We start from the raw sequence: 26,076 nt of genomic DNA, 5'->3' as shown, positions 1-26,076 counted from the left end.
CTATAGAAACAGTATTAAATGTTGTATATTTATTCAAAAATAAATAAATTCTTGATGGCTCATTTTTCTTCCTCAAAAGTGTGACATAATTGCTTCAAAACTTGGAGGATGGATTTTCTTTTCCTTTAACACTGAAAGTATTTTATACTTTTTTTTTTAAATGTAATTTCTCACATTTTCGAAAGTTGAAAGCAATCTAAGAGAAAGTTTACTAACTTACTTATTAATATGCTCGATAGTTAATGAATAAGATTTTAAATTGCGATTACGATTTTGTTGTAATTTTGATATTGTAGAAAATTATAGACAAACATAATTGCAATTCCGGTCACGGTAACATAATTTTGATGTCACAGTAAAAAATCATAGTCACCTCGATACTTTTCATATCAATAATAATAAAATTGAACTCAAATATAAATAAGTTATAGTACAAAAGTGTTTGGATTATATATAAACACTTTCTTAAGATGAAACTTGTTTGGAAGGATGTTAATCCTATATAAGAAAATTATAACATTTTTTCCAAAATTTTGTGGTGGCACTTTCATTTAGTACTTAAAAAAAAAAAAAAAAAAAAAAAAAAAAAAAAAAAAAAAAAAAAACTCTTGAAACAAGCAAATTAACTACCGAAAGTGTCTTCTCAGCTAACTTGTCCCACTGGTCATAAGTCATGGAAACAAATTTGCTCCACTTCTCTTCTATAACTTTCGCTAATTTCTTTCTAAGTATGAATAACTTTCTTTTTAATTTACCAAATACAAAAACTATTTTTTCCATTAAACTTCCTACTGTCAAACTTTGTAAATTTAATCGAACAATTACTTTAATACCATTTCTTATGTGCTACGTGGAAGTAACTGTGGAACATTTAAAGACATGCCCGTGGCACAAAAGCAAAACAATGTTATGGCCATTGAAATTCATTTGTAAAAAAATGCTTAAGAATTTGAGCCACCCAACACACGTACATTTAATTATATATATTGTTATTTGAAATAAGAAAAAATAGAAGAAAAAAAAAACAAATTTATATAGGTGCATGAAGAATCTTTATTACCTGGACGTGTTTATAGGTAAAAAGATAAGAGAATCCACAAATACAAGTTAATCTTCCTTTTCAATCATATTATGGATACTTTCCATGTCTGTAATAATATAATTAGACTCGAGATAAGATTGAATTGGTCGTACTCTTAGTTCCGTACTTACAATCATTCCAGATTGTATATGAACTTCTTTAAGATAAGTTTGATAACAAACTTGTTTGAAAGAATTTGAGACTTTATTTAAAGGAAGAGGCAAAATAAATTAAAAATAGAAATAAAATGAAGGGAAAATCAATAAAGTGAAAAATAAATTTCTGTTTTATTGTTTGAAATTAGAAAAACAATTTTTTTCCTTGTTTAATAAAAAATAATATAACATAAAATGTATTTATACAATTTTTTCAACTTAATATAATATAAACGAATAAGTTTTTTTTCCTTAAAAAATTAATTTCTCTCTTATTTCCATTTTCCTTAGAAGAAAAAAATATTTATGTGAATTTACTATTTTTTGCAAAAAATACTATTTTTGTCACTTTTTTTCTCCATTCATTTTTTTTAATTCTATTTTATCTCAAATCAAATAAATTAAGAAAATGGGTAAAAATCTAATGTTGACCACACTAATCAACTAGTCTCAATCTATGTGGAATTAATGATATATATATATATATATATATATATATATATATATATATATATATATCATACAAAATTATAATTAAAACTTGATTGAATATAAGTTTATAAGTATTTTTAAGAATTTTTTTTACTGAAAAAACTTTATTTTTAATTGAGAAGCTCTTAAAAATATTTATAATTTATATTTAAACATGTTCTAGCTCTAATATTGTGTACTAAATAAATAATTACTTATCTTCATTAAATGATTAGCTTATAATTAGGACCTATATAGGATAACATACATACTTACATGATTCATCAACTTCATGAATAATTATTCATATGCTCAATGCTAGTTTGTTATTATTATATACTATATTATATTTTTACTTTAATAAAATATTAAGTCAACTTCTCACAAATACATAGGAGAAAATTGATAATAGATACATTACTTATCGTGTTTGTGTGTATCTCTTGATTTAATCATGCATACTATATATCTTAAAATGTTTATATATTTTTATAATATTTTTAATTCATGAGATGACTAGAGATTATTAAATGTTAACATTTGTTTGCACAATCATGTAAAAATTTGCTTCAAGCTACTAATAATTTTTCTCTCTCTCACATATATCATTCTTTGTCAATTCTATCTAAAGTATGGTCAAACATTAAATATGAACATTTTTTTCAACATTGACTCAAACTTTGATTTATCGAGTTGCGAATAAAATTGTCAAAACGGATTGATAGACCAAAATATATTTCTATACAATTTATATAATTTTGTTTGCTTGACTTAGCCAATTAGTCCATCAGCTAGACCAAATTCAATTAGTGTATTTTTTTTTTATACTTTTATATATAAATTTTTTTAAATAAATTATTTATTCAAATAGGCTCAACATTTTTAAACTTATATTTCATTGTTCTGATAATTTTGACTTCATTTTTTTACCTCAATATAAATAATCCAGTGTTATCCAATCAAACTATATTAAGCTAATCCTACAGATCAAACAAATTTTAACTCCTGTAATTATAATCATCCAATATCCTTGAACAATAATAGTTAAATATATATCCCACTAAAGTTTTATATCTACTATATGTCTACAGTAAAATTTGCAAATCCTTTCCCTTCCATCAATTCCGTGAATAATAATACTGTGCACATAATTAACCTAAACCTCCTTCATATTTTCAGCACGATCATATCAATAATTAGTGAATTAAGAAGTCTAAATCATTAGAAAAGGAGCAATTTTCAGAGATTATACAAAAGTTTCTTGTCCCAATTAATTGATAATTTCTTATGATTTCTTTCCGCCAACAAGTTGAGTATAAAGTGTTACATGTCCATTATTCTATCCATTAATATATAGTCAAAGTGAATGGAGGGTGGACCACTTGTGGCACCAAATGTTACTCCAATTTGAATTCACACTAGACTATTAATTAATATAGTCAAAGTGAATTCACACTTGTCTTGAATCAAAGCAGATGCACATAGGGCTCAACATCATTTCACATGCGTCTTACTCTTGCAATTTGCCATAGTATATCTAAGTTTTTTTTAATAAAAGATATATTATTAATACAAAATATTTATTATTTTATTAATAATTAATTTCTGTTATATACTTATATTAATTGAAGTCTCTTTTATTTTATTTTTTTCATTTATAAAACTCAAAACTTAAGAGACCGAGACCAAGTATGATATTACTATTATCTAATTGGTATGTTATATCTTCGTTTATTTGGCTGCCACTAATTCTTCCTTCGCTTTGCAGATTAAGCATTACTTGAAAATTATAAAGGCAAATAATACAGGGAATAAACTAAAGACTTTCTGCTCTGTTTGACCTAATCCCTCAACTATTGGAAATATTTAATAAAAAAAAATTAATAATTTCCTTGCCAAATCATGTTTAACACTGGAACTAAACAGTAAAAATAAAACTTTGCACTGATTTATTATTTTTTTTCTGAAATTGAAGACACAACCACGGCCAGCTTGTTGATTCGTTTCTTTTTTACATGAAAAAAAAATGTGACGATTCTTTTTCTGAGTCTGAGCTGTCCCCTTCAAGAGCAGAACCAGCTAGTTAATTCAGAAAATATGTATTTGAATAATAATTATTATTTTATACAATAAACAAATAAAAACAGTTTAATTTCTCTCAATATATTATGAGTATTAACTCATCAGAAATCATAAAAAAAAATTATTTTTAAGGTATTAATATAAAATTGAAGGAGTTTACGTCCATTACTATTATAGTATTATTATCAATACATGCACTGTTTTCTGGGAAAAAAAATAACATAAAATATAAATTAAAAAAAACATTTTTTTGTTATAAAAAAAAAATATGTATACTTGAGTGGAAAAAAGAGCACACACAGTGGTTGTTGTGTTGTGTGAGTGCGAGAGACACGAAGAGAGGTCCATGGGTTGTACGAGGAGTACGTTCTGGTTCACCACCTTGTGTTACTGTTGACGGTAATCAATGCTTACATTCTAATTCTACTTCTAAATCCAAATCTAAATGCTCAATAATTTCTCACCTTTGCTTCATGCTTTATGCAAGTTTATTTTTTTATTTTTTACATTTTGACAATTTCACTAACCACACCAATATCTGTGTGTTGTGTTTAGTCTCCAAAGCTAGATTTACAAAACCAAAACAAGAATCAGAAGTGGAAACAAAAAGCACTGATTTTGAGCTCGTTATCACTTGTTTTTCCTGATTTAGCTTACAAACACCTCGAGCTCTGTGTTGATCGGTAAGACACTTTTTCATTCCAAACCCATTTATGGTTCATCTTCTTCTGTGTCAAGGAAAAAACCATCGATCAAGTGGGTGCACCACTGTTTATTGCAGCTTTTTTTCCTCCAATTTACACTCTTGCGGTATAAAGATGAGAACTTGAAACAAAAGTGGTGCCAACATGGAGGTTTTCTTTTTTGGGTTTTTTTTTTTTAAAGTTATGGGTATTAACTAGTGGTATTAATGTTAGGGTGATGATTATTAGTGTTGTGTTGTGCTGTTGTTCCTGCTATGCTGTTATTGCTTTTTACTGTAATTTCCTTTTGTGGTAGAGTCAGATTGCAACATCCTTTTTCTGAAAGCTTTCACAATGTGAGGCTGGACTTTTGGCTTAGCCCTTGAAAAAAGATGCTTTTTTTTTTCTTTTCTTTTTGGTTTCCCCGTTTCTTCATCTCTCTCACTATGTACACTTTTGGGGGTTTATCATTTTATTGGGAAAGTGGGATTGTTGAAAGGTTGTGATAGATGCCTCTGGTTTTTTAGTGAAATTTCTCTCATGCACAAACAAAGAATGAAAAAACTTGTGCTTTTTTTAGGTTGAATGGGGACCAAAGCTTTTTAATATACTAGCAAAGTCCCAAGAAAAGAGACCCCTCCTATAACCTAATGAATTGACCATGGCTCCCACAATTGCTTAGACTTCAGCACCAAAGCCAGCATGTAAAATGCTAGCAATTGGATTGGGAATTCAGAATAGCCTTTTTTTCTCTTCACTTTCCTCCTTAGATTTTTTGAGCTAAGAAAAGAGATGCTTTTTATGGGGTTTGGATTGATTGGTTTCTGGCACTTATCATTGGACAAAACTTAGCTGCGGTAACATATATGCTTTTGGTGACGTTTTCCGATTAAAAGTGGAGTTTCTTGCATTTATGGTTTGGAGGTTTGGTTGTTGGCCTTTATTTTTTGTTAACGAAAACAAGGGACTAAACTGTGGTGTGTTGGCCAGAGTGTTGGAAGTTCTGATAAGTCAAGAAGTCATGATTTGTTGGGTTGTTGCTGTTGTGGGGTCTCATTCAATGACCGACTCCTGACATTGCTGTGATAAATGTGAATTATTGGAATCTGAAGGTTTCCCATGTTGAAAGGGAAGTTTTGGTGGTAAGTACACACTTGTAGGAAGAGTTAAAGAGTTAAACATATCACATCATAGGGGCAGTCCATTGCATATAACATTAATAGGGCTTGGTGCCCTTTTTTTGTTATTGCTATCTATGAATGAATAAATTATAAAATGCCCTTATAAATGTTTATGGAGGTTAGATTTGTAGGCGAGGGAATAAAATTGTAGTTGTTAGTAGCTATATACAGGGACACAAATTGACTATGGTGGGAAATTAGTACACTCTTTTCAGTTCACCGCGGCAATAGATAGAGGGTTTAATGGTTATGCATTGTCATATAAATTTTTTTACACGGTGAACTAATCAAAATTACACTTTGTATGACTTTTAAGATAGTTATTGTAAAAGTTAACAAACTTATTATTTATGGTAATTTGTGATTTAATGACTGTGTAAAATTGTTTTACTCTATCAGTGCATGACTATTAAACTCAGATAAATAAATGGCTCACCCTTAATGGTGGGGACTTCTTGATATCAGCATGAGAAATCTTGCAACACTAAAATACAGCCACTCATCTGTCTGTAAAGTTATGGACGGAATTTGCAGAACACTGTGGAGTCCACGGATTTGTTGGATTTGTGTAATTAGCCTCTTTGTTTCAGTTACTGTAAACAAGATAATTCCCCTAGGGGCATCTCAGGTTCGGAATTTGCCTTTGGTAAACAATTTGTTCAAACTAATTTACCCTTGCTGCTTGCTATTTGCTATGTACTTATTTTGCTGTCAAGATATTTTCTTTGCTTGTTTAAGTTTATGGTTTGCTTCTGCATTAGGTCTAGCAGGAAATACAGCTGAGACAGGGCTAGAACAAGCGATTTAATGTTGTCTTTGAGATGTTTTCCCTTAGGAATTAGCAGTTCATAGATTCTTTAAAATTTGGGCTGCTTTACAAATATTTAGATTCTTAATATGCGGCTTTTAATCATTGGTCTACTGCATTTATACAGGTATTCCTGGTGCTTTTTCCTTCTGGCAGACACTATTCCAGTATCTGTGATTTCTTCGACTTGTTTAATCTCTCTGATAGGATCTTGCATGATTTTGCTTTGCTTTTGGAGAAACTAAAGCAGTTAACATTTAACATTTTTATTGTAGTTTGCAGATCAAGGTGACCTTTTGTATATGAATTTCTAAGGTCTTGTCATGGAGTGGAATGCAAAATCTCTCGGGCAATGGGACTGGGAGCACTTATTCTTCTTCAATGCAAAAGCCACTGAAAATCCCAGATTACAACCTAACAATTGTAGCGAAGCAGATCAAGAAATCAATGTTGGGGCGTTGTATCCATCAGGTGGTAGTGCTTGTTCTGGCTCTGAGCTAATACATGCTTCCTCATCAAGGAGCTCAAAATCAGCTTCCAACAATTCGTCATCAAACGGCGATAGCAAGGCATCTATATTGACTCTGGAAGGTTCTCAGGATGATTCCACTGGGAAGAAAGAATTGTGCAATGGAGAGCCAGTTGAAACTTCTCCAGCAGCAGTGCCGTCTCCTGTCTCTGGTGAACCATTGCTCACTCTAAAGCTCGGCAAACGATTATACTTTGAGGATGTTTGTGCAGGAAGTGATCCCAAGAAACCATCTTCCTTTGATGTTCCCATTTCATCAGGAAAGAAGTATAAAACCAGTAGTCAGAATTTGCAGCATCCAAGCTGCCAGGTGGAAGGATGTGGCCTTGACCTCTCGGTCGCTAAAGATTACCATCGCAAGCACAGAGTATGTGAAACTCATTCCAAGTCCCCAAAGGTGGTTATAGCTGGTTTGGAACGTCGGTTTTGCCAGCAATGTAGCAGGTACACCTCAAGAAACTTCTGATTATTCTCATTAAAATGACATGGAGTAAAAATAATATTGCACATATGAGTAAGAATAAATCTGTCAGATTGTTTTTCCTGTCTTTGTCGGACATGTTAAATAGATTGGTTAAAAGTTTTTCACTTGAATTATCATGTTGAAGGTTCCATGCTCTGTCAGAGTTTGATGACAAAAAAAGAAGTTGCCGACGACGTCTTTCAGATCACAATGCAAGGCGCCGCAAACCTCAGCCTGATGCAATCCAATTGAATCCATCGGCTTTGTCTTCATCACCCTATGGTATAACGGGAACATTCCCCTCCCCTCCCTTGGAGACTCCATTAGCTTTTTCTTGCTCATTGGTTTGGTTTTTCTATTTATTCCAATTTTGTGATTCATGGTACTTATCTTGATTCTAGGAGAATTATAAGAATGGAACTCCTGATAAAAATATAGGCAAGTGGAGGAACAAAATGTGGTGAATCTGTGCAAAAATGTGGCCCATTTTCCCTACATCGTAATGATGTTACCCGAAATTCCTTTTTTAGTGATTTTATGATTCCTATTTTTTTGAATGATCATAAATGCTTCTGAATCTGGTCAGTAACTGTTGTTTGTTTTCCTTAGTTTTGCTGTTGAGCTGTGCTTAGTCTTTGCTGTTTATTTCGTTTTCTGCTTAGAAACTTGTGACCCGTGAATAAAGGGAATTTTGGTGCATTGTAGAATTCCAAAACATGTAGTCAATCACTTTAAGGATTTGCTTTGAAGATTTAATATTTGAGAATTTTTAAGGAGATATAGTAACTTTGAATTGTTTTTCCCATGTCAAAACTCATAACATCAAAAGCAAAGTTTAGTTATTCACTGTCACTACTTGGGTTGTAGTTTATTGGAATTCATTTTAAAAAAAAAAACTAAACAGATAATTCTTTAACACTAGAAATACATTATTATTACCAACAAAATCAAGTAGGAACATCCAGTGATCCACTCGACCAATCAAGCAAAATTATTTGCATTCTTTCGTGAACCAACATAAAAGTATTAAACGTTCTGATTATAGCACTAAAAGTTCATTTTTATGACAAGAGTATTATTATATCCATTTATCTAATTCATGTTTACTCTGCAGATGGGAGGCAAATAATGAACCCATTTGCATTTTCAAGGACTGCTACAAATTTAGCATGGCAAGACATACACAGCAGCAAGCTCCCCCAGACAAAAGATTTTCTCCCAAAGCCTGCAAAAGCCTTCAACAAGATTCCAAGTATTGTCTCTATGATTTCTGATGATGCCAGTGGCCTTCTAACATCCAGAGGCATAGCAACAAAGAGTAATGTTCCAGGTTGTTGTTGACCTCTTAATAACCGAGCCATGTATTAATTTATCATTAAGAAAAGAACAAAACTCGAGTACAACACTATAGATATTGTTGGTGTTATTCTCTAATCAAAATAGAAGTTTCTTCTTGGTAATCTGCTTAAATATATATTATTTAGGTTTGCATTAAATATAAATGCATATTACTGAAATGAAATGTTTAGAGAACAACACCAACAATGTCATAAGTACTGTACCTAAGTTTTGTCTTTAAGAAAATCAGCTAGAACGATTGGTTCAATGCTGACTTGATAATTAAGAAACAATCATTATTCAGTTTTGGTAGAATTCTTGTGTTCAGGTATAGAAGATCCCAATACTTCATGTGATCCAAATGCTACACAAGATGTTAACCGTGCTCTCTCTCTTCTGTCAACCAATTCATGGGGTGCATATGAGACTAAGTCCCTTTCCCTGGACCACTCCACTCGAACAACTGGCATCACTCAGGCCATAACACACTCAATGAGCCAGCGGTTACCATTTCCTTCATCGGAATATTGGCATGCTGATCAGCAACAACCACCACCTCCTTCCACCATGTGTATTTCATTCTCGGATTGTGATAACAGCAATCGCTTTCAAGACTTTCAGCTGTTGAGTGCACCCTATGAATCAGGTTTTCCCTGCAACCAACTGGAGTAACAAGACTATGATCTCACTCAAAAGGTTTCAGCATCAACAAGTCTGTCTCAAATGTCTTATGGATAAAATATTCTGCCTCAATGTTGGGGTTGGTGTCTTTATTTTGCTTCTTTTTTGAAATGGATATTAAACTGCATGATCACGGCGACAACTCCGTTTTCTGAATGGTGAAATGCCTGTTTTCTTGAAAACTCGCTCACCAAGACTTATTTACATTTTGTACCAGACTGCAGTCATTGAATATTAACTTTAATTTCTACTTAACCTACCATATTTTTATACCGTAGCTTCTTACTGATGTTACGCACATCATATTCATAATATATTAATATCTACCTTGTAGAATTTTGGCTGTTAAAATATATCACATATCATTCGTTTCCAGAGTTTGGAACTTTTTCAAGTTTCTATTTTTACTTTTGGAGAAGTATGATTAGACACCACTGAATCGAAAGCAAGGGTGTTTCATTTTTATTTTTATACTATATACTTAAATTTATATGTAGCCCATAACTGAATTATAATATTTATTTAGAATACCCATAACAATTGTATATCCATCGTCTTGTATAAAATTAACTGAAGCACGTGTGTCAAAAAAAAAATATTGGGATAATATGCACGATTCCGATAATATCACAAGATATTATGTTGAAATGTTGTTTATATCATTGTAATTTACACATATACGAGTGGGAACAAATTTTTATCAATTATTATACAATTCAACAATTTTATATTAAATATAAAGTTTTCAAAATTTACTATTTAATTGAAAATGTTTTACCCCTAGCCCTAGATTATATGTATAAAATTTTACATTAATTTATGGTGATTTGATATCTCATTCATATATATCAAAATTGACATACTATATATATATATATATATATATATATATATATATATATATATATATATATATATATATATATATATATCAAAATATAGCAAAATATAAACTTTATTATCTTTAAATTGTTTCATTATAACAAAATTTTGTTAAAATTTAACATAAAAATACAATGTAATATGAATTTATAATTCAAAGATTAGATTAATAAAATTCACATTTATTATAAAATTATTAAACAATAAAATAATTGATAAAATTTACACCAGTCATGCATCTAATTGATTATGTAAGATTCCCCATATATATATATATATATATATATATATATATATATATATATATATATATATATATATATATATATATATATATATATATATATATATATATAAAAGATTGGTTCTGTGTTGCCATTACGTTTTCCTTTTAATAGGAATAATATTTAGCAATCTCTGAAATTCGATATTTGACGAGGAAAGTGTAGTTTTGAAGGTTCTTGCATGCCCAATAGGCCGATATAAATGCAGACAACACATGCCAGCTCTACATACGAATAAAATCTACCTACAACTGATAAAGATAATTTACCCATCAAATAAATCTGAATATAACTACCTAAAGAGTTGTGAGCATGAAAACACGGATAATATAACACTCAACTCTCCTCATACCTATATAATGTTATTATTTTAATTGAAAGATTGTCTGCAATCTTTAAATAATTTATAGAACTACTTGCAATATTTTATTATTATGAGCTAAATTACCTTTAATTAATATATTCATTTACCTTTCATGCTTTTTAACTAATATACTCTAATGTTTCATCATTAATATAAATATTATGATAACTTACGTTGGAGTTACTCTTAGAGCGGGGGAATTAATAGAAGTATATACATTATATATTGTTAAAAATTTATTAATTTCAACCACATTCCACCAGCATATAGATTGTTTAATTAACATTTAAGCTAAAAATTTGAAACGAAACGTGCTCATCCTAACGGCATTGAATATCTTTTTCGTATACAATTTATTCTCACTTTAAAATAATAGGTTCCGAGTCGGTTTGAAAAAGGAAAAAAAAAGTCAAATCCTTTTATCAAAATGAGATTAACTTTCTTATCACCAGGCAACTCATAAATGTTACTGAAATCATTGATTCTAGTATCAGCTTCTTCAGTAGCATTCTCCATGGCTCGATGAAAATTTTATTAGAATAAACATGCAATAGACATTTGATTGTAATTTAATCAGTCTCATGCACGTTAGAAGTTACGATATTTTATTTATCGATATAATTTAACCCTAACAATAAATCAAATTATAGCTAAAAATTTTTAATACAAGCATGCTGCTAATAATATCAAATCGTTCGTCAAGAAAGTCCACCTTTATCTTGAAGCATCATCGCACTATAATATCGAGCTTCATCTCTCTTCGCGATCATCCTCTGCTTAGATTTATAGCACAAATTCGTATGGAGCAGTTCATATTTTTAATCATTTAAGCTCGCCCCTGAAATTATCTGCTGGTCCTTGAATTTATTCATGTATTCTAGTCTTCAAATTTGCAAAATCCACAACAAATTGGTCCATTTTGGGGCTTAAGCTTAAGATACAAGAATGACTGTTATGCGAGTTTCATAAATTCAGAGACCAACTAGTACACTTAAATTCGGGGACTATGCTAACGGATAATAATTCCAAGGGCTAAATTGCCTAGCGACTCGATCCATAATTGACACGACAAATACTCACTTGACATCCACATTTAAATGTTCAAACTACACAGTTTCCACTGAACTTTTTTAGACATTGTCAATGGTGGACAGGCAGGAAAGCAAAATAGAAGATTGAAATACCAGAAACTTAAAGATTAGCACTACAAGCAAGGACCCTACAAAGACTACCAACAAAGATTACTCTTATCTAAATGAGCTGTAAAATAAGTCTACGATCGACCAAATAATCTGTTAAGTTTAATTCAATGACACGACATGAATCATCCATGTAGCTAGCTACAAGCAACACGAAAGAAAATGGATTTTGTAATGCTGGTGCATACATCCTAATAGCGATAGGTTAGGAAGACACTTTCAACTACCCAAAACAGAAAGACCTAATAAATCTAAAAACTTGGAATGTTCACATTCTTTTGAGGCATCTATTCATCTAAAGAAATACTTAAGAACGCAGACAGTCAAGAACCAAAAGAAAACTTAAAACTGGAACCTGCAATAACCTTTATGCCAGGAAAGCTGGCTGACACATGCATCATAACAATCCACAAAGACCAAAATACCATCTCAGTTAATACAACAACTTGACACATATTGAGAAGGTGAGTGACTTGACAACTGCTGCAACATAGAAGACGACAAGACTGACTGTCAGACACCCAAATTGAGCATGCTTGATGACAACTCTGGACCTTCTCAACCCTCAAACATGTCCTAGTACTCACTGGAACAGTAAATAATTGCAAAATTAAAGATTGCAATGGATAGATACGGAGGAAATTAAAAAGGTGTAATAAAAAGGTTCCAAATGAAAGGAAGCAAAACTGAAGCTTTTCCATAGAATCCACTTAAAAGGCAACTTCACAACAGCTTCCCATTTCAAAATGTACATTATGTTACAAAGCTGCTCTCGGAAAACCCACAACTGTTGCAACAAGGAATGAAGGCTAACAAAATGAATATATTTCACACAACAAACCTGATCACTTTGATCTCCAGCTGGTGAAGCAGATTTTTCTGACTCAGCTGGCTTGTCAGCACCACAATTCTGTCTGTTGCACTTGGTTCTGAATGGATAATTTATGTTATTACACTTTTCACACTTCCAGCTTCCCTCAGGCATCTTTTGCTCTGAAAGGCAAATGCAAATAAACATAATTACCAACTGTTATTCTTGTATCAGGTAATGACATCATTTAAATAGAGACAGATGTGTCATGAGGGGGCGTGGGAAGCTACTTACTAGAATTTTTGTCAGATTTTGAGGCCTGCAGATCGAGTTACACATCCAACAATGTTAAACATTAATTAAAAAATGTTAAAAACTAATGATATTTTCTCCAAAATAAAAAATTTAATCACAACCAGTATGCACAATAGAAATAAAGGTAGCAAACCTGGGATCCAGGTTTGGGTGTGTTACACTTCCTCATGTTGCAGACAGTTCTGAACGAGAAATTCACATTGCCACATTTTGGACATGTCCAGTCATTGTCACGAGTTGCATCTATTTGGAGATGTAAGGGACGGGAGAAATAACACCACATCAGCTTCCATTTGATCAAAAATAGACATAAGATAAATATAACAAACCTGTACCTTTTTTCTGAGACTTGTCATCACGAAAAAATCCTGGCCTAGCACCCTATCCAAGCAAGTATGAACTGTTAAATTCCATTTTGCAACAAAATGCATGAAATTACAATTTACAAATTATACTGCATTAACTTACTGGGGATCATATCCAACTTTGAAGACAAAAGAATGCAAATATGATGTACACTCAATTTTTTTAAAGTAAAATATAACATAATTAGTAAGCTGTGATTCTGAAAAAGTAAATGCAGCTCTATAAGACCTTTATGACCTGTGATTGTCATAGTATAGAAAAAAATATCTAGCTTTTAATATACTTCTATTTACTATGAACAATACTAAATAACTTGGCAAATGATTCTCCAGGTTATGTCAAGAAATAATCAAGAGTAATAAAAAAATGTTGGTCCTGGGATGATAATCATGATATAAACAATTGATTTTAATCTCTTAGCTAACAGCTTCATACCATTGTCCCAGGGCCAATAGGCACACCCAGGCCATACCGATCCAACAGTTGGGGCATGCCATAGATCCCACCTGCTAATAATAGACAACCAAAAAAGTTAATATTAACTGCAACAGAAGCATAAAATAAAAAGATAATATAACAGAAGCAATTGTTAAGTAACATTATATCAACCATTATAAATACAAAAAGAAAGTTCCAATTGCTTGTTAATTTTTAACCTTTACTCTTTTCTTTTAATAATTAACAAAAAATTAAACATGAAGCACTATATATCAGATTGAAGAAACTTCATCAACTTGAACAACATAAACTAAGTAACAGAACATACCATTTCCGATCATTGATCCACTGGTGTAAGGTGTAGGTCCAGATAAGTGCAACGGTCTATAAGGACTGCCAGCAGAAAGACGACTACCATAATTGTAGTGATATGCTGATCCTCCAGAAAATGGAACTTCATAGGGAGGAATGGACGACCCATTGAACAGAGAAGACCCGTATGGTGGAACACCAAGATAAATTGAAGAGGGAGTATTAGAACCTATGTAAGGAGCTGAGGATGAATAGCCCTGTGGAACTTGGAGAGGCTTGGCAGCAGATTTCTGTATAGAGGTAAATGAATACATAAAGAGATTTGATCATAAAAACAGGTTTAAAAGAAACAAATATACATGTTGATCCTTTCTTACGCGTGCTGCGTGCATAAGCAACTGAATTCCATGACCTCTACATTCCCAATCATTTGGGAATAAAAGCTCACAGGCCAACGGAATGAGCATAAAGTAGGAATATAAAAGAAAACACAAGTAAAGAGAAAGTAAAAGAGAGAGAAAAGCAGATGACTACTGACTATGCTACTGATAACATTTCTCATAAAATAAAGGAACCTTCAATGACTTGCGAGATGAAAACCTCGTTTTAGAAAATATCACAGTGACAATACATGTAATATCGTACCGAATTATGATCAGCGGGCCTCGGTTGAGTGCAATTACGCATGTTACAAGTTGTCCTGAAAGAGAAATTGACATTGCCACAGCTAGGGCATGTCCAATCGTCTTCCCTACGACTACCTACAAACAAAAACAAATTAAAATCCACCTGAGTTCAAGTATAATACCACATCATCCATTAAAACCAAGCAAGAGTTTGTATGATTGTATGCCAGAAAATCAGCACAGTGGTGACTATGTAAGCTAGCAAAAAACTCCTACCAGTTAATGTCTAGATTGCAGAATGTAAAATAGCACGCACGATAATTTCAAGTATCAACAGCAATGTTAAAGTATCCATAAACACCAAAGAGCGAAAAACAAAGAAAGAAAGGAACAAAAGCATGACGAACCATCAGTCCTAGCACGCTTAGCAGCTGAGGAATTTCTGTTATCAACCTGCAAAACCAATCACAAGGCTGAGATTCCAATTTCACTGGGCGTTTACGCAAACAGAAGTTACATTTAACAAATTAAATAGATAAATAACTAAACAAATCCGCACGAAGAAGCTGATTCCCTACAAAAATGCTGAAAAACGAAAGGAATAAAAACTACAGCGTTAATGATGGACAAAACCCTAAATCCCCCTCAAGAACCGAGATCGATGGGGTTAGGGTTGAAAAGCGTGGGTAAAGAGGCGAACGAATCGAAGGGAATTGGAGAAGTGAAGGAATGAGAGGGAGTTTACCTGAGACATGGCGATGCGACACGGATCCTTCTTCTTCTCCGGCGCGGCGGTAAATCGTTCAAGGTTAGAGAAAGAATAACAAAAATACGAAACCCCTAATTCCAAAATAACTAATATAATGTCTTTTTTTAAGACTATTTTAATATAATGCTTTTTTGTTCTAAATTGAGAACGGGCCAAGATAAGGCCCAACAACCAACAAAAATATCAAATAAGCCCGTAATATTATTCTTATGATCACACCCGTTTTTTTTTTTTCTCCTGAGCTCATATTCCTTTGAAGATAATATGTTTCTGTTATGTACTGTGCTAACATTAATATACGCAACAGAAATTTATTTTTTACGTTTTTATAGGAATGTGCAAAACAATTTAAATTAACCTACAATCGAAATGATCTACTTTCTAAAATCGATTTAATTATTTAATCTATTTTTATAAATTGGATAAGTTTGATTTCCTTAAAAGATTAATTCATATATGGGTATAAAATAGATAATCATATTAAACCGAATCAGTCCATTTAATCTATATTTTTTAAAAAATCCAAATTAATTCACTTTATAAAAATAAATTGATTAACTAATTTACTTCTAAAAATAGATTGATTGGATTCAATTTAAAATTTTCAAAATTCGATTCATGAACACCTCAATTAATTTGATAAAATATTGTGCAGAATGGGGATATATAACGAAAATGTGTTTTTGTCAAAAATACGTTGATATTTTACTCTTTGCAAACTTTTATCTCCTAAGCAAAATTAAACACAGCACAAGCCTTACATATATGAAAACACAACACAAGTCTCTCTCAAAAACACCGCCACAGTAATTTTTCCAAAAAATGAATATGTTCTGAAGACTAAAAGTAAGTATTTAGAAGTCTTATTTGTTACACGTTCCTGGATTAAAACATTGGAGGTTTATTTGTATAATTCAAAATTAAACTTTTGAAATCTAGTTGTATAGTTCCAAACCCAAATCATGATTCTGGAATATATAATTATATTATATACAGATAGTTTGGTGAAAGCTTAATTACAAAATATATAACAAACAGCCTTATAGAAGTTTAATTATGGAATGTCTAAGAAATAGACTTTGAAATTTTCATTCCAATTTGTTTTTAAAAGTTTAATTTCAAAATATGAAAAAAATTACCAAATGTGTAAATAAAAAAGAAAAATTAATAAAGAGAAGAAAAAAAAATCAAATGCAACAAACGTTAAAGATGATTTTTTTATTAAATAAATTTTAATATCATACAAATAAATCATCAGTAAATAAAAATATTTGATCAAGTTTAGGGTTTAGGGTTTATATGTTAAAAAATGATATAATGTTATAATATAAATTATTTAATTTATCACATAAATTAAATATAATTTATATGTTAAAAAATATTCATTTATACAAATTTTAAATATAATATATATATTCATACATGATATTTATTTGTATACATAATTTATCATAAAATTTAGTTACATTTAATAAATATCAGTAAATTATATATTATACTTTTGATAACTAATTTATATTTTAAAAAATTTAAATATTAAATTTTAAATTATAAATAAAAAATTAATATAAATAAAATAAAATAAAATAATTATTCAATCATTTTATAATTTGACAATTCATTGTTTATTGTGTTAAGATATTATGAGAAAACTATAATATCTCTTATCATATTTTGTTTATCTAGTATATTTTTATTTCAAAGAGCATGGTAGGTTACGACGTAACGGAATATAATAAGCTTTCATCTTTTTCTTTATGTACAATATTTCATATACTATATCATGTACATTATATTATATATTATAGGAAAAAAATTATATAATAAAAATAATGCATATAAATTATATATTAATTTATAAAAATATTGCAATATGTATTATATAATATTTTATATATGTATATTAACTTATATAATATATATTATAAATTTGATATCAAAAAATTTAAAAGTATATTATTAACTAAAATATAAACATGAAAAATTATTATTTAAATAGTTATAAAGATATTTTTTTGAATAATAATTATAATTATATAATTATATAATTTAAAAAAAAAACAACATAAATAGAAAATATTTTAATATAATATATTTAAGATATTTTTGATATGAAGTTTTAAAATAATTAAATTAAAATTATTTTTTTAAAAGTTACATGTAATCTTAATGGAACAAAAATCTTATATTTTTCGAACATAACTTATGTCATATATTATTGGTTTATATTAAATACAATAATTATAATATAATAATATCATATAATTTATTAATATTATATACATTAAATATCAAATAAAATAAAATTTATCGTGTTTTTATTATATCTCACTTTTATCTTATTATATTTTTTATATCCTATTATATATTTTGACCACTAATTAGATTCAAAATGAACCTGATTCTTCTAATTTCTAAATTGATTTTAAGTTCGAATTTTAAAGTATGTAATTTGTTATAAATGTCTTGGTTGAGCACATCTATAAGTCAATATGTAAATTTAAATACTCTACTCTGGACAGTGTATTATTTCACTATATACTTTGGGCAGTGTTTGATTTTAATTTTTTAGTGAAAACAATTATTTATCAGACTTTATTTATTTATTGATCAAGTCATATTAATTTAAAATGAAATCTTAGTATATAGTGAAATAAAAAAAAAATAACTCTACTTTTTAAGCAACAACTGCTATATAGGAGAAAAAAATAGTTTAGACTAAGTTTAAAATTCCTATAGCTTATGATACATGTTTGGTAAAACGTTAACTTGATGAAAATCTATGTAAAGATCAACGCAATACACAGTAGTTTCTGCGTAAACTAAAGATTTGACGTGAAAATATGGAGCAAAAGCACGTATCAAATCTGCAAGCAAACCACCAACTACTACATATTGATTCTGATGGTGTCCATCCCTCATTAAACAAATAAAATAATTAATTTTAATATGAACATTCTTAACGAAGTATACTATCATAAAAGAAATTAAAAATTGATTTAAAGAAAGTTCGAAAGAGTTTTTAAATAATTACTGTATTATACATAGTATATAAATACATTAGATCAAATTAATGTTTAATTAAATTTATGAAATTGTTTTGTTTACTATATACTAGTACAAAATATTTAATATATAATTAAAATTTATAATAAATAATTATATATATAAATAAATATAATTTTTGAATATATAAATCATAATTAAAATTTGTATAAGTATATATTTTTAAATATATAAATTATATTTTATATTTATGATAAATAATTTATATTGTAATAAAATATTATTTTTATTATTAACTATTTATTTTAAAACATTAAAATTTAACTCATAACTAATTATGGTAAATAAAAATTGAACTAAATAAAAAGTTAAATTTTTTCTAAAAACTTTCTTGTCGAAAAAAATTCTTAAAAATATTTTTGTGTATGATAAAAATTTATGTTTAATATATAAGTATCAATTATTTTTAACTAATTTATGTAACTAATTTATCTTTATATATATATATATATATATATATATGTGTGTGTGTGGATGTGTATGTAAAAGAAAAATTTATTATTGTCAACTAGATTTAACTACTTTTCTTGATCTTGATAAATTAGGTATTTTGATTTTACATATTATATATAAGAACAAAGTAGTAATTTGTTGGATTATGAATATAAGAAGTAGAAAAATCTATTATATTCATTTAATTAAAATTATATTTTTAATATTTTTTAATTCTTGATGTCAAATTTTATGGGAAAATAATTTAGTAAAATATATTATTTTATATGAGATTAACAAAATTAATATATGTAAACAACTGTTCTTAAATAGCATACATTGATTAATAAAATTAAGAAATCAATCCACTAATTTATGATGGAGAAAGTTGCCAAAAGGATTTCTAAAGTACATCATATATAATTATATATAGATGCAACACCCTTTAAGGGTACTTGTATTGGGATTTGTCTTAGAGATTCAAATGGAAGATTTACCATTTGCAAAAACTGTGCACTACTAAGAATTCTATGTGGTTTAAGAGGAAGAAACAATGAGAGTAATAGAGGCTACAAATTGACTTCAGAAGCTTAACTTGTACAACATTATTCTTTAGTTTGATTGTCAACAAGTCGTTGAGAGTTTTTAATTAATCATCTCTTCACAATTACATTAAATTTGAATTCACACTTAATAGATATAAAAAATTAATATTTGCAAAATCATGAAATTGATTCCATTGAGATACATAATCTTGCATGAATCTAAAGTAAACCTTTTATCTTAATTGTAAGCAACATAAAATAAATTATTAAGAAAAATATTAATATTAATGCTTTTAATTAATTATATATAAATTTAAGTTTTTGTTTTAAAAAACTTTTTAAAGTAGTTATTATATTTAATGTTAGTCATAGAAAAAATAGTTAATGTAATAAATGAAAGGTATAAATAAATTTTAACTTTGAGAATAAATTTAAAAATTAACGATTTTATAATAGAGACAAAAAAAATCAATTTATTCATAATTAATACCAAAAGTAGTGATTGGTACTCACCATATTTTTCCTTTGATTCCAAATTGTATCGTAACCTTATTTTATTAATAAAATCACGAGTTGCTTCCTTTCAAAAGAAAATATTAATTTTCATATAAATGTGATTTTTAATTTTTTTTATAATAATAAGAAAAATTATAAAGATGATCGCAACGAAGATTAAACTTAAATCCTCGTACTTTTAACTTCTCCAATCCCTTCTTACCCAATCACTAGACTAATCCTAGTGGTTAAATATGATTTTTAATTTGGTTAACTATAGAAGATAAAATTATACATATTTTATATTATAATTTTTATATAATTTTTTGAATAATTATATTATTGAATTTTTTTTACATAATTTAATCATAATTGTCGTCGGTGTAGTATTATTAAAAGTTTTTTTTGGATTGAGTTCTAATTTACCAACCATATATAAATCTACACAAGTATATTTCAATAAACTCTAAACAGAGTGGATATTTGAACAAATAATAATAATTAACAATTTTAAATAAAAAAATAAAACCAAAATAAATTAGCTTAATTAATTTAAAAAATAATTGACTTGATTACTTTTAAAATTAAAAACTGAGGATGTAAACTAGAATTGTTGAAAGTGAAATAAAGTGTATTAATTTCTCAACTCTCAACAAACTGCTATTAATATGATTCGTGGGAAGATGAAAAAGATACAAGTCCACACAATAAAGTAAATTAAATGCGACGATATAGGCAGGTCCCAAAATTCGAGAAACCATCACTGACCACATAACATATGCAAACCAATTCATTAATTCAAAGCTACAAAGTCCAAAACGACTACACCGGCTTCATCAATGAAGGTAGATGAAGCATTCAACCTCCCCCATCGTCATCATGTATAAATTATGCTCACAAATCCACTTGGAACTGCAACCACAACAATGGCCAAAGCCACCATCATCACATGGGTAACGCTTCTAGGTCTAACCATGTTTCCATATGAAACATTCTGGCTCATTGGGGTACTACTTTGTGGGGTCGCTGATGATGGAGTTGCCTTTGACGAATTTGTGAAGATAGCAGCATCGGGGGAGTTGGGAGATAGCCCTAGAAGCTCTGTCCATATTCAAGGGTTACTTAAAGAAAAATCAAGTCATACTAAAAAAAATTAAGAAAAATACAAATAATATATTCTTTTAACATTTTTTTTTTCAAAACTGAAAGGGGGCATTATTGACAACATGTGACCAAAATTATTATTGCAAGTAGTAACCAACCAAACAAGTACAATTTTCCACCTAGGTTGCCATTTCTGCTCCATCGAGCACTTAATAGTCCCAATAGCTAGCATGAATGGGATAAAACATTTAGTAACTCAAATATGGAAAAGGAAAAACTGGCTGGCATGAATTCGGCTATTTAAGAAATATACACGCACAAATATCTGTGTCTACATGTAATTTTATATTAAAAAATCTTGGAAATATTAATATTGATGCTCAGACTACTTTAAAGAGGTTAAACTTAGTTCACAATTTAACCTATATGAATATACACTGTTACACTGTTACACTTCAAAGTGATGAAAGTCACTAAATTGTTAATTATAGATCAGTTGAAAAATTAAATATATAAACAGTTCGACTCTTGAGACACCCCTTTGGTCACATATCAATTTAATTAGTGACAAGAATCAGATTCTAGCTAAAATTTGCAATCCTATTGAAAGTAATTGCAACAACCCTCGTAAGTCCTAACCAATCTAGATGAGAGGTCTGCAAGTAATTTTGTCCTTCTAACCAATCTAGATGATGGGTCACGTCATTTTTTTTGCTACTGTTCAAAGGTGTACTTACATAGTTACATATGTTTGATATTAAAAAAGTTCAGTACAAATTGTTGAAAACTTAACAGAGAAGGAAAAAACTGGGAGAATGAGAAGTAATAAGGACCTTCAGCAGTAGTGTTTGCGTAAGTTTTTCTTAATGAGAATACTAGGATTCAAAATGTTTACTATGTTAACCATCGTGCCTTTTATTTTGTTCTTATATATGAAATTTCGTGAATAAGAAGAAAAAATATTTAGCAATTGCCTAAAAATGAAGTGATTTTAAAAAGTACTAATAAAATTATATAAACGGAAAGTTGAAACACTGCCCATCCAAAATTCACCAACGAACAATTTCTCGACCAGAATTAGAACTTCACCCTAATAATTCACAAGCGCAAAACATTAACTTAAACTTAATCACACACGAAACTAACATCAAAGGTCGTCGACACTATTTAATAAAATTTTGATTTTTAATTATTACAGTAATACAAAAAATAAAAACACGCATAACCTAGTGAACACAAATTTTGTATTTTACCAAATGATATACAAATACATGGAGCAAACCAAAAACGCAAATCAGCTCACAAAAAAAAAATAATAAAACCAACTTGGCTTTCCAATTTAACATATAATGGTTAATATATAATTAGCATGAATTTTATTCGAATAAATTTTTCAAAAAACATTTTTGAGATACTAAAATTTGTTTAAATACAACTAAAACTTCCTTTTACATAATAAATCATGCAATTAAATTTTCAAATACACAAAAACAAAAAATATGATGATAAAATGTTGATTTGTATGGATTAAAAGAAGAAGAGTGAGAGTAAGATTTGAGGTGAATGCACTTACTAGGACAGTTAGTAACGGTGGCGTTTTTGAGGTTACAAAGAGAAGGGAGCTGAAGGAGCTTGTCCTCTTGAATGCCCAAGCTTTTGACCTGAGGACTTCCCTTGTGAGTCTCCTGAATGACGAAGCACAAGCACTCCGGGTTCGTCTCCTTCATGCTCCCCATCGCATCGCAACAATCCTTCTTCGGCGTCGCCTCCTTCCCCGTCGCGAAGTTCAGACACGGTATCACCTTCTCCACCACCTTCGAACACTCCGAGCTCAAGTCTTCCGCCGCGCTCCTCGACAAGCATAGCATCAACACTAACAGGCCCAGGCCCAGGCCCAGGCCCAAGCCCAACCCCCTCATTCCACTTTGCTGCTTCATCTCCTCTGCTCCACCTAATCACCTTGTTCTTGTTATGAGAAGAGAAAGAGAGGTGTGTGGGAATGGCAAGTGCCATGCCTGCTCTTCTCTATTTAATGTCCACAGCGAGGTGCCGCTATAATTAATGTATAAGTTAGTTTTTTATTTATTTATAATTAATAATATTTTTTTTATTAAAATTTTACTTTAAATAAAAAATAAAAAATAGTCATTCAACTTAGAATCTCAAATGAAAAGTGTTTTAGAAATATTTTAAATAAAATATAATTAATTATAAAAAAAAAACTTATAATTAATAAAGGATTTGGAAAAGGGAAAACAACTCGAATCATAATTGAAAATATTTTGTAGGATTAAAGAATAAATAATTCATATAACATTCTAGATTCAATTTTATAAAAGGAATAAATAAGATACCTAATTTATTTATTTATTTATTTTAAAAATCTCTAAGCGTTGTTCTTAAACTGATAGTTAACAGTACTTAATAGATTTTAACTTAAGGCTTAAAAACTTAAAGATCCATGGACCACGAGGACGATAATACCGAAGATGAGTCTAAAACCAAACGAAATATGCTGGTATTGAATTTTCTAACAGCGTCACGATAATAAATATTTGAATTCGACCATAATAAATTTAGCACGAGAGATATTAGTTGTTATAAATAATATTAATTTTAATAACCATAGTAAATACAAATTATATTCGTCTTTATTTTAATAAAAATGTGTATATATTAATTTTGAAAAAAAAAATTATGATTTATATTTGATAATTTAATTAAATTAACTTTGCTACATTTTAAAGAGCTATTATGTTTTTTACTTATATTTTACTTTCTTCCACCTCTATATAAGGTACTTTTAATCAAATCACATGAATTAGTATAATTAGTTGTTTTATTTAATTTTATTAAGTTTATAAAATAAAATTATGATCTATCAAAATTTTCCTATTTACTTGTCATTAAATTTTTATAAAAATAGTAAAAAAAATTATCAATATCAATAAAATAATAAATAATAATTGGATAGTTTAAGAGGTAAAAAAAACACTTATTCACACAACCTCTAATAAAAGTATGAAAAGAAAACTACAACTATTATTTTATAAAAACTATAAAGTGCCTAATAAAAAACACTATCAATTCATGAGATATTTTTTTGTTTAAATATGTTTTTAGTCCATTAAATTTAGAATGAATTTATTTTTGGTTCTTAAAATTTAAAATTACTATTTTTAACTAGTCCTTATAATTTTTTTAAAAAAATATTATTTTAATCTTTATACTAAAATTTTATTAGAAAATCTATCAAATACTACTACATAAAAAATTAATATATCTATTGATGTATTTATTAATAAAAATATTATATTAAACCCAACTAATACTATATAAATATCTCAATTTGTCACTTTCATATATGTTATTAATAATTTGAGATATTAAAATAAAATTTTTAAAATTATAAAACTATAAATAATATTTTTGAATTTTAAAGATTAAAAATAAATTTATCCTAATTTTAAGGATAAAAACATATTTAAATTTATTTATTTTTTTCTTATATTTGAGTTTGGAAGGATATATATATATATATATATATATATATATTATGCGTATTCTCTGTCTGAGTGTCAAAAACTAATCCTTGAAAGTATGGATATTCATTTTAAAAAATATCTGAAAATAATGATCTCTCACGATATATTTTATTTCATATGAATAGATATACGAATATAACATGCTAAATACTACCCTCGTTAGTTCTTTGACTGAGTATAATTTTTTACTATTTTGGAGTAAATTATATTGACATCCGTTTCATTAGATTGGACAAAGTATTATATTAACTCCCCTTAAAATATACATTAACCTTTTAATTATTTGAAAAATTACATTGTGACTCCCTTTTATAGAAATTACCGTAAATGTTATAAAAAATAAAAAAAATAGTGGTGTGAATACAATTTCAAGATCAGTATAATTTACTCAAAAATTTGTTTGAGCTTATTTTCTATCTTAACTTTTATATTTATTTTTTATTTTTTATTTTTTATTTAATACTACATAATTACTTGCTCGCGTGTCCAACGCATCGCCATAAATAATTTTATAGTTTTTATTTATTATTAACTCTATTTTACATCCATTCATTTATAACTAACATTAAATATAATAATTACTTGAAGTAAAAAGTACATTTTGAAATAAAACTTAAATTTATAGGAGATTAAAAAAATAATTATATTAATTTTATATATATATATATATATTTTAATTATTTATTGGTTATTAGTTATAATTAAGATTAGGTAGCAATGTTATTAAAGCTACTCGTGTGATGAAGGAGGAAGGGTTGTGAAGTGTGAGCATAATGAAAGAAGGCATAGGAAATAATTAATGAAAGAGGGAAGCAGGTAGTGGTTGGAATTAATTAAATTAAGAGAAGGGGTCATTGCTTCTTCAGCTTATGGTTCGGGGAAAACAAAGATAGTATAAATACCTTTGCTCCTCAACCACTAGGTGTCATGTTGCCATCGCAATTTCATTCTTCACGTGCCATAGCTACGTAGTAGGGGTGTTCATGGATCGATTTTTTTAAAAAACCGATCCAAATCGAACCGTTTTATAAAAGTGGATCGGTTAACCGAT

The 26,076-nt window shown here is 28.7% G+C and overlaps 3 protein-coding genes across 21 annotated transcripts; 1 reads left to right on the top strand and 2 right to left on the bottom strand.

Moving 5' to 3' along the window:
- Positions 1 to 4,069: 4,069 nt before the first annotated feature.
- LOC109809676 (squamosa promoter-binding-like protein 12) lies at positions 4,070 to 9,727 on the top strand. 18 transcript variants are annotated; one of them, XM_020373476.3, is made up of 7 exons: positions 4,070 to 4,188; positions 4,345 to 4,472; positions 6,589 to 6,628; positions 6,737 to 7,434; positions 7,599 to 7,735; positions 8,568 to 8,783; positions 9,105 to 9,727. In XM_020373476.3, exons 4-7 carry the CDS (start codon positions 6,785 to 6,787, stop codon positions 9,461 to 9,463), a joined length of 1,362 nt encoding a protein of 453 aa, XP_020229065.1. In that variant the 5' UTR covers positions 4,070 to 4,188; positions 4,345 to 4,472; positions 6,589 to 6,628; positions 6,737 to 6,784; the 3' UTR covers positions 9,464 to 9,727. The 18 variants fall into 18 exon arrangements, with proteins under 18 accessions (XP_020229065.1, XP_020229125.1, XP_020228890.1 ...); XM_020373536.3 differs by having other exon boundaries at positions 6,589 to 6,634; positions 6,744 to 7,434; XM_020373301.3 differs by having other exon boundaries at positions 6,589 to 6,634.
- Positions 9,728 to 12,283: 2,556 nt separating this feature from the next.
- LOC109798853 (Ran BP2/NZF zinc finger-like superfamily protein) lies at positions 12,284 to 15,956 on the bottom strand. 2 transcript variants are annotated; one of them, XM_020359263.2, is made up of 10 exons: positions 15,815 to 15,956; positions 15,477 to 15,522; positions 15,089 to 15,204; positions 14,460 to 14,733; positions 14,129 to 14,202; positions 13,663 to 13,708; positions 13,461 to 13,570; positions 13,307 to 13,331; positions 13,043 to 13,194; positions 12,284 to 12,787 (listed from the first exon to the last, which is right to left on the bottom strand). In XM_020359263.2, exons 1-10 carry the CDS (start codon positions 15,821 to 15,823, stop codon positions 12,785 to 12,787), a joined length of 855 nt encoding a protein of 284 aa, XP_020214852.1. In that variant the 5' UTR covers positions 15,824 to 15,956; the 3' UTR covers positions 12,284 to 12,784. The 2 variants fall into 2 exon arrangements, with proteins under 2 accessions (XP_020214852.1, XP_020214861.1); XM_020359272.2 differs by having other exon boundaries at positions 14,129 to 14,199.
- Positions 15,957 to 20,976: 5,020 nt separating this feature from the next.
- LTPG1 (glycosylphosphatidylinositol-anchored lipid protein transfer 1) lies at positions 20,977 to 23,495 on the bottom strand. The gene is made up of 2 exons (XM_020365635.3): positions 23,054 to 23,495; positions 20,977 to 21,477 (listed from the first exon to the last, which is right to left on the bottom strand). Exons 1-2 carry the CDS (start codon positions 23,415 to 23,417, stop codon positions 21,254 to 21,256), a joined length of 588 nt encoding a protein of 195 aa, XP_020221224.1. The 5' UTR covers positions 23,418 to 23,495; the 3' UTR covers positions 20,977 to 21,253.
- Between the last annotated feature and the right edge of the window lie 2,581 nt (positions 23,496 to 26,076).

The sequence above is a fragment of the Cajanus cajan genome, chromosome 3 (assembly GCF_000230855.2).
Source record: "Cajanus cajan strain Asha chromosome 3, NIPB_CcT2T_4, whole genome shotgun sequence".
Classification (NCBI taxonomy): domain Eukaryota; kingdom Viridiplantae; phylum Streptophyta; class Magnoliopsida; order Fabales; family Fabaceae; genus Cajanus; species Cajanus cajan.
This window is presented reverse-complemented; position numbering and strand designations above follow the sequence as displayed.

Coding starts and splice junctions, on each gene's coding strand:
- LTPG1 (XM_020365635.3), bottom strand. CDS start 23,417: ATGAAGCAGCAAAGTGGAATGAGGGGGTTGGGCTTGGGCCTGGGCCTG. Junction 21,478..23,053: donor CACCGTTACTAACTGTCCTA/GTAAGTGCATTC, acceptor GAATATGGACAG/AGCTTCTAGGGCTATCTCCC.
- LOC109809676 (XM_020373738.3), top strand. CDS start 6,785: ATGGAGTGGAATGCAAAATCTCTCGGGCAATGGGACTGGGAGCACTTA. Junction 7,736..8,567: donor TTTGTCTTCATCACCCTATG/GTATAACGGGAA, acceptor TTTACTCTGCAG/ATGGGAGGCAAATAATGAAC. Junction 8,784..9,104: donor AACAAAGAGTAATGTTCCAG/GTTGTTGTTGAC, acceptor CAGTTTTGGTAG/AATTCTTGTGTTCAGGTATA.
- LOC109798853 (XM_020359263.2), bottom strand. Junction 15,205..15,476: donor TAAGCGTGCTAGGACTGATG/GTTCGTCATGCT, acceptor TTTTGTTTGTAG/GTAGTCGTAGGGAAGACGAT. Junction 14,734..15,088: donor GGCCCGCTGATCATAATTCG/GTACGATATTAC, acceptor ACCTCTATACAG/AAATCTGCTGCCAAGCCTCT.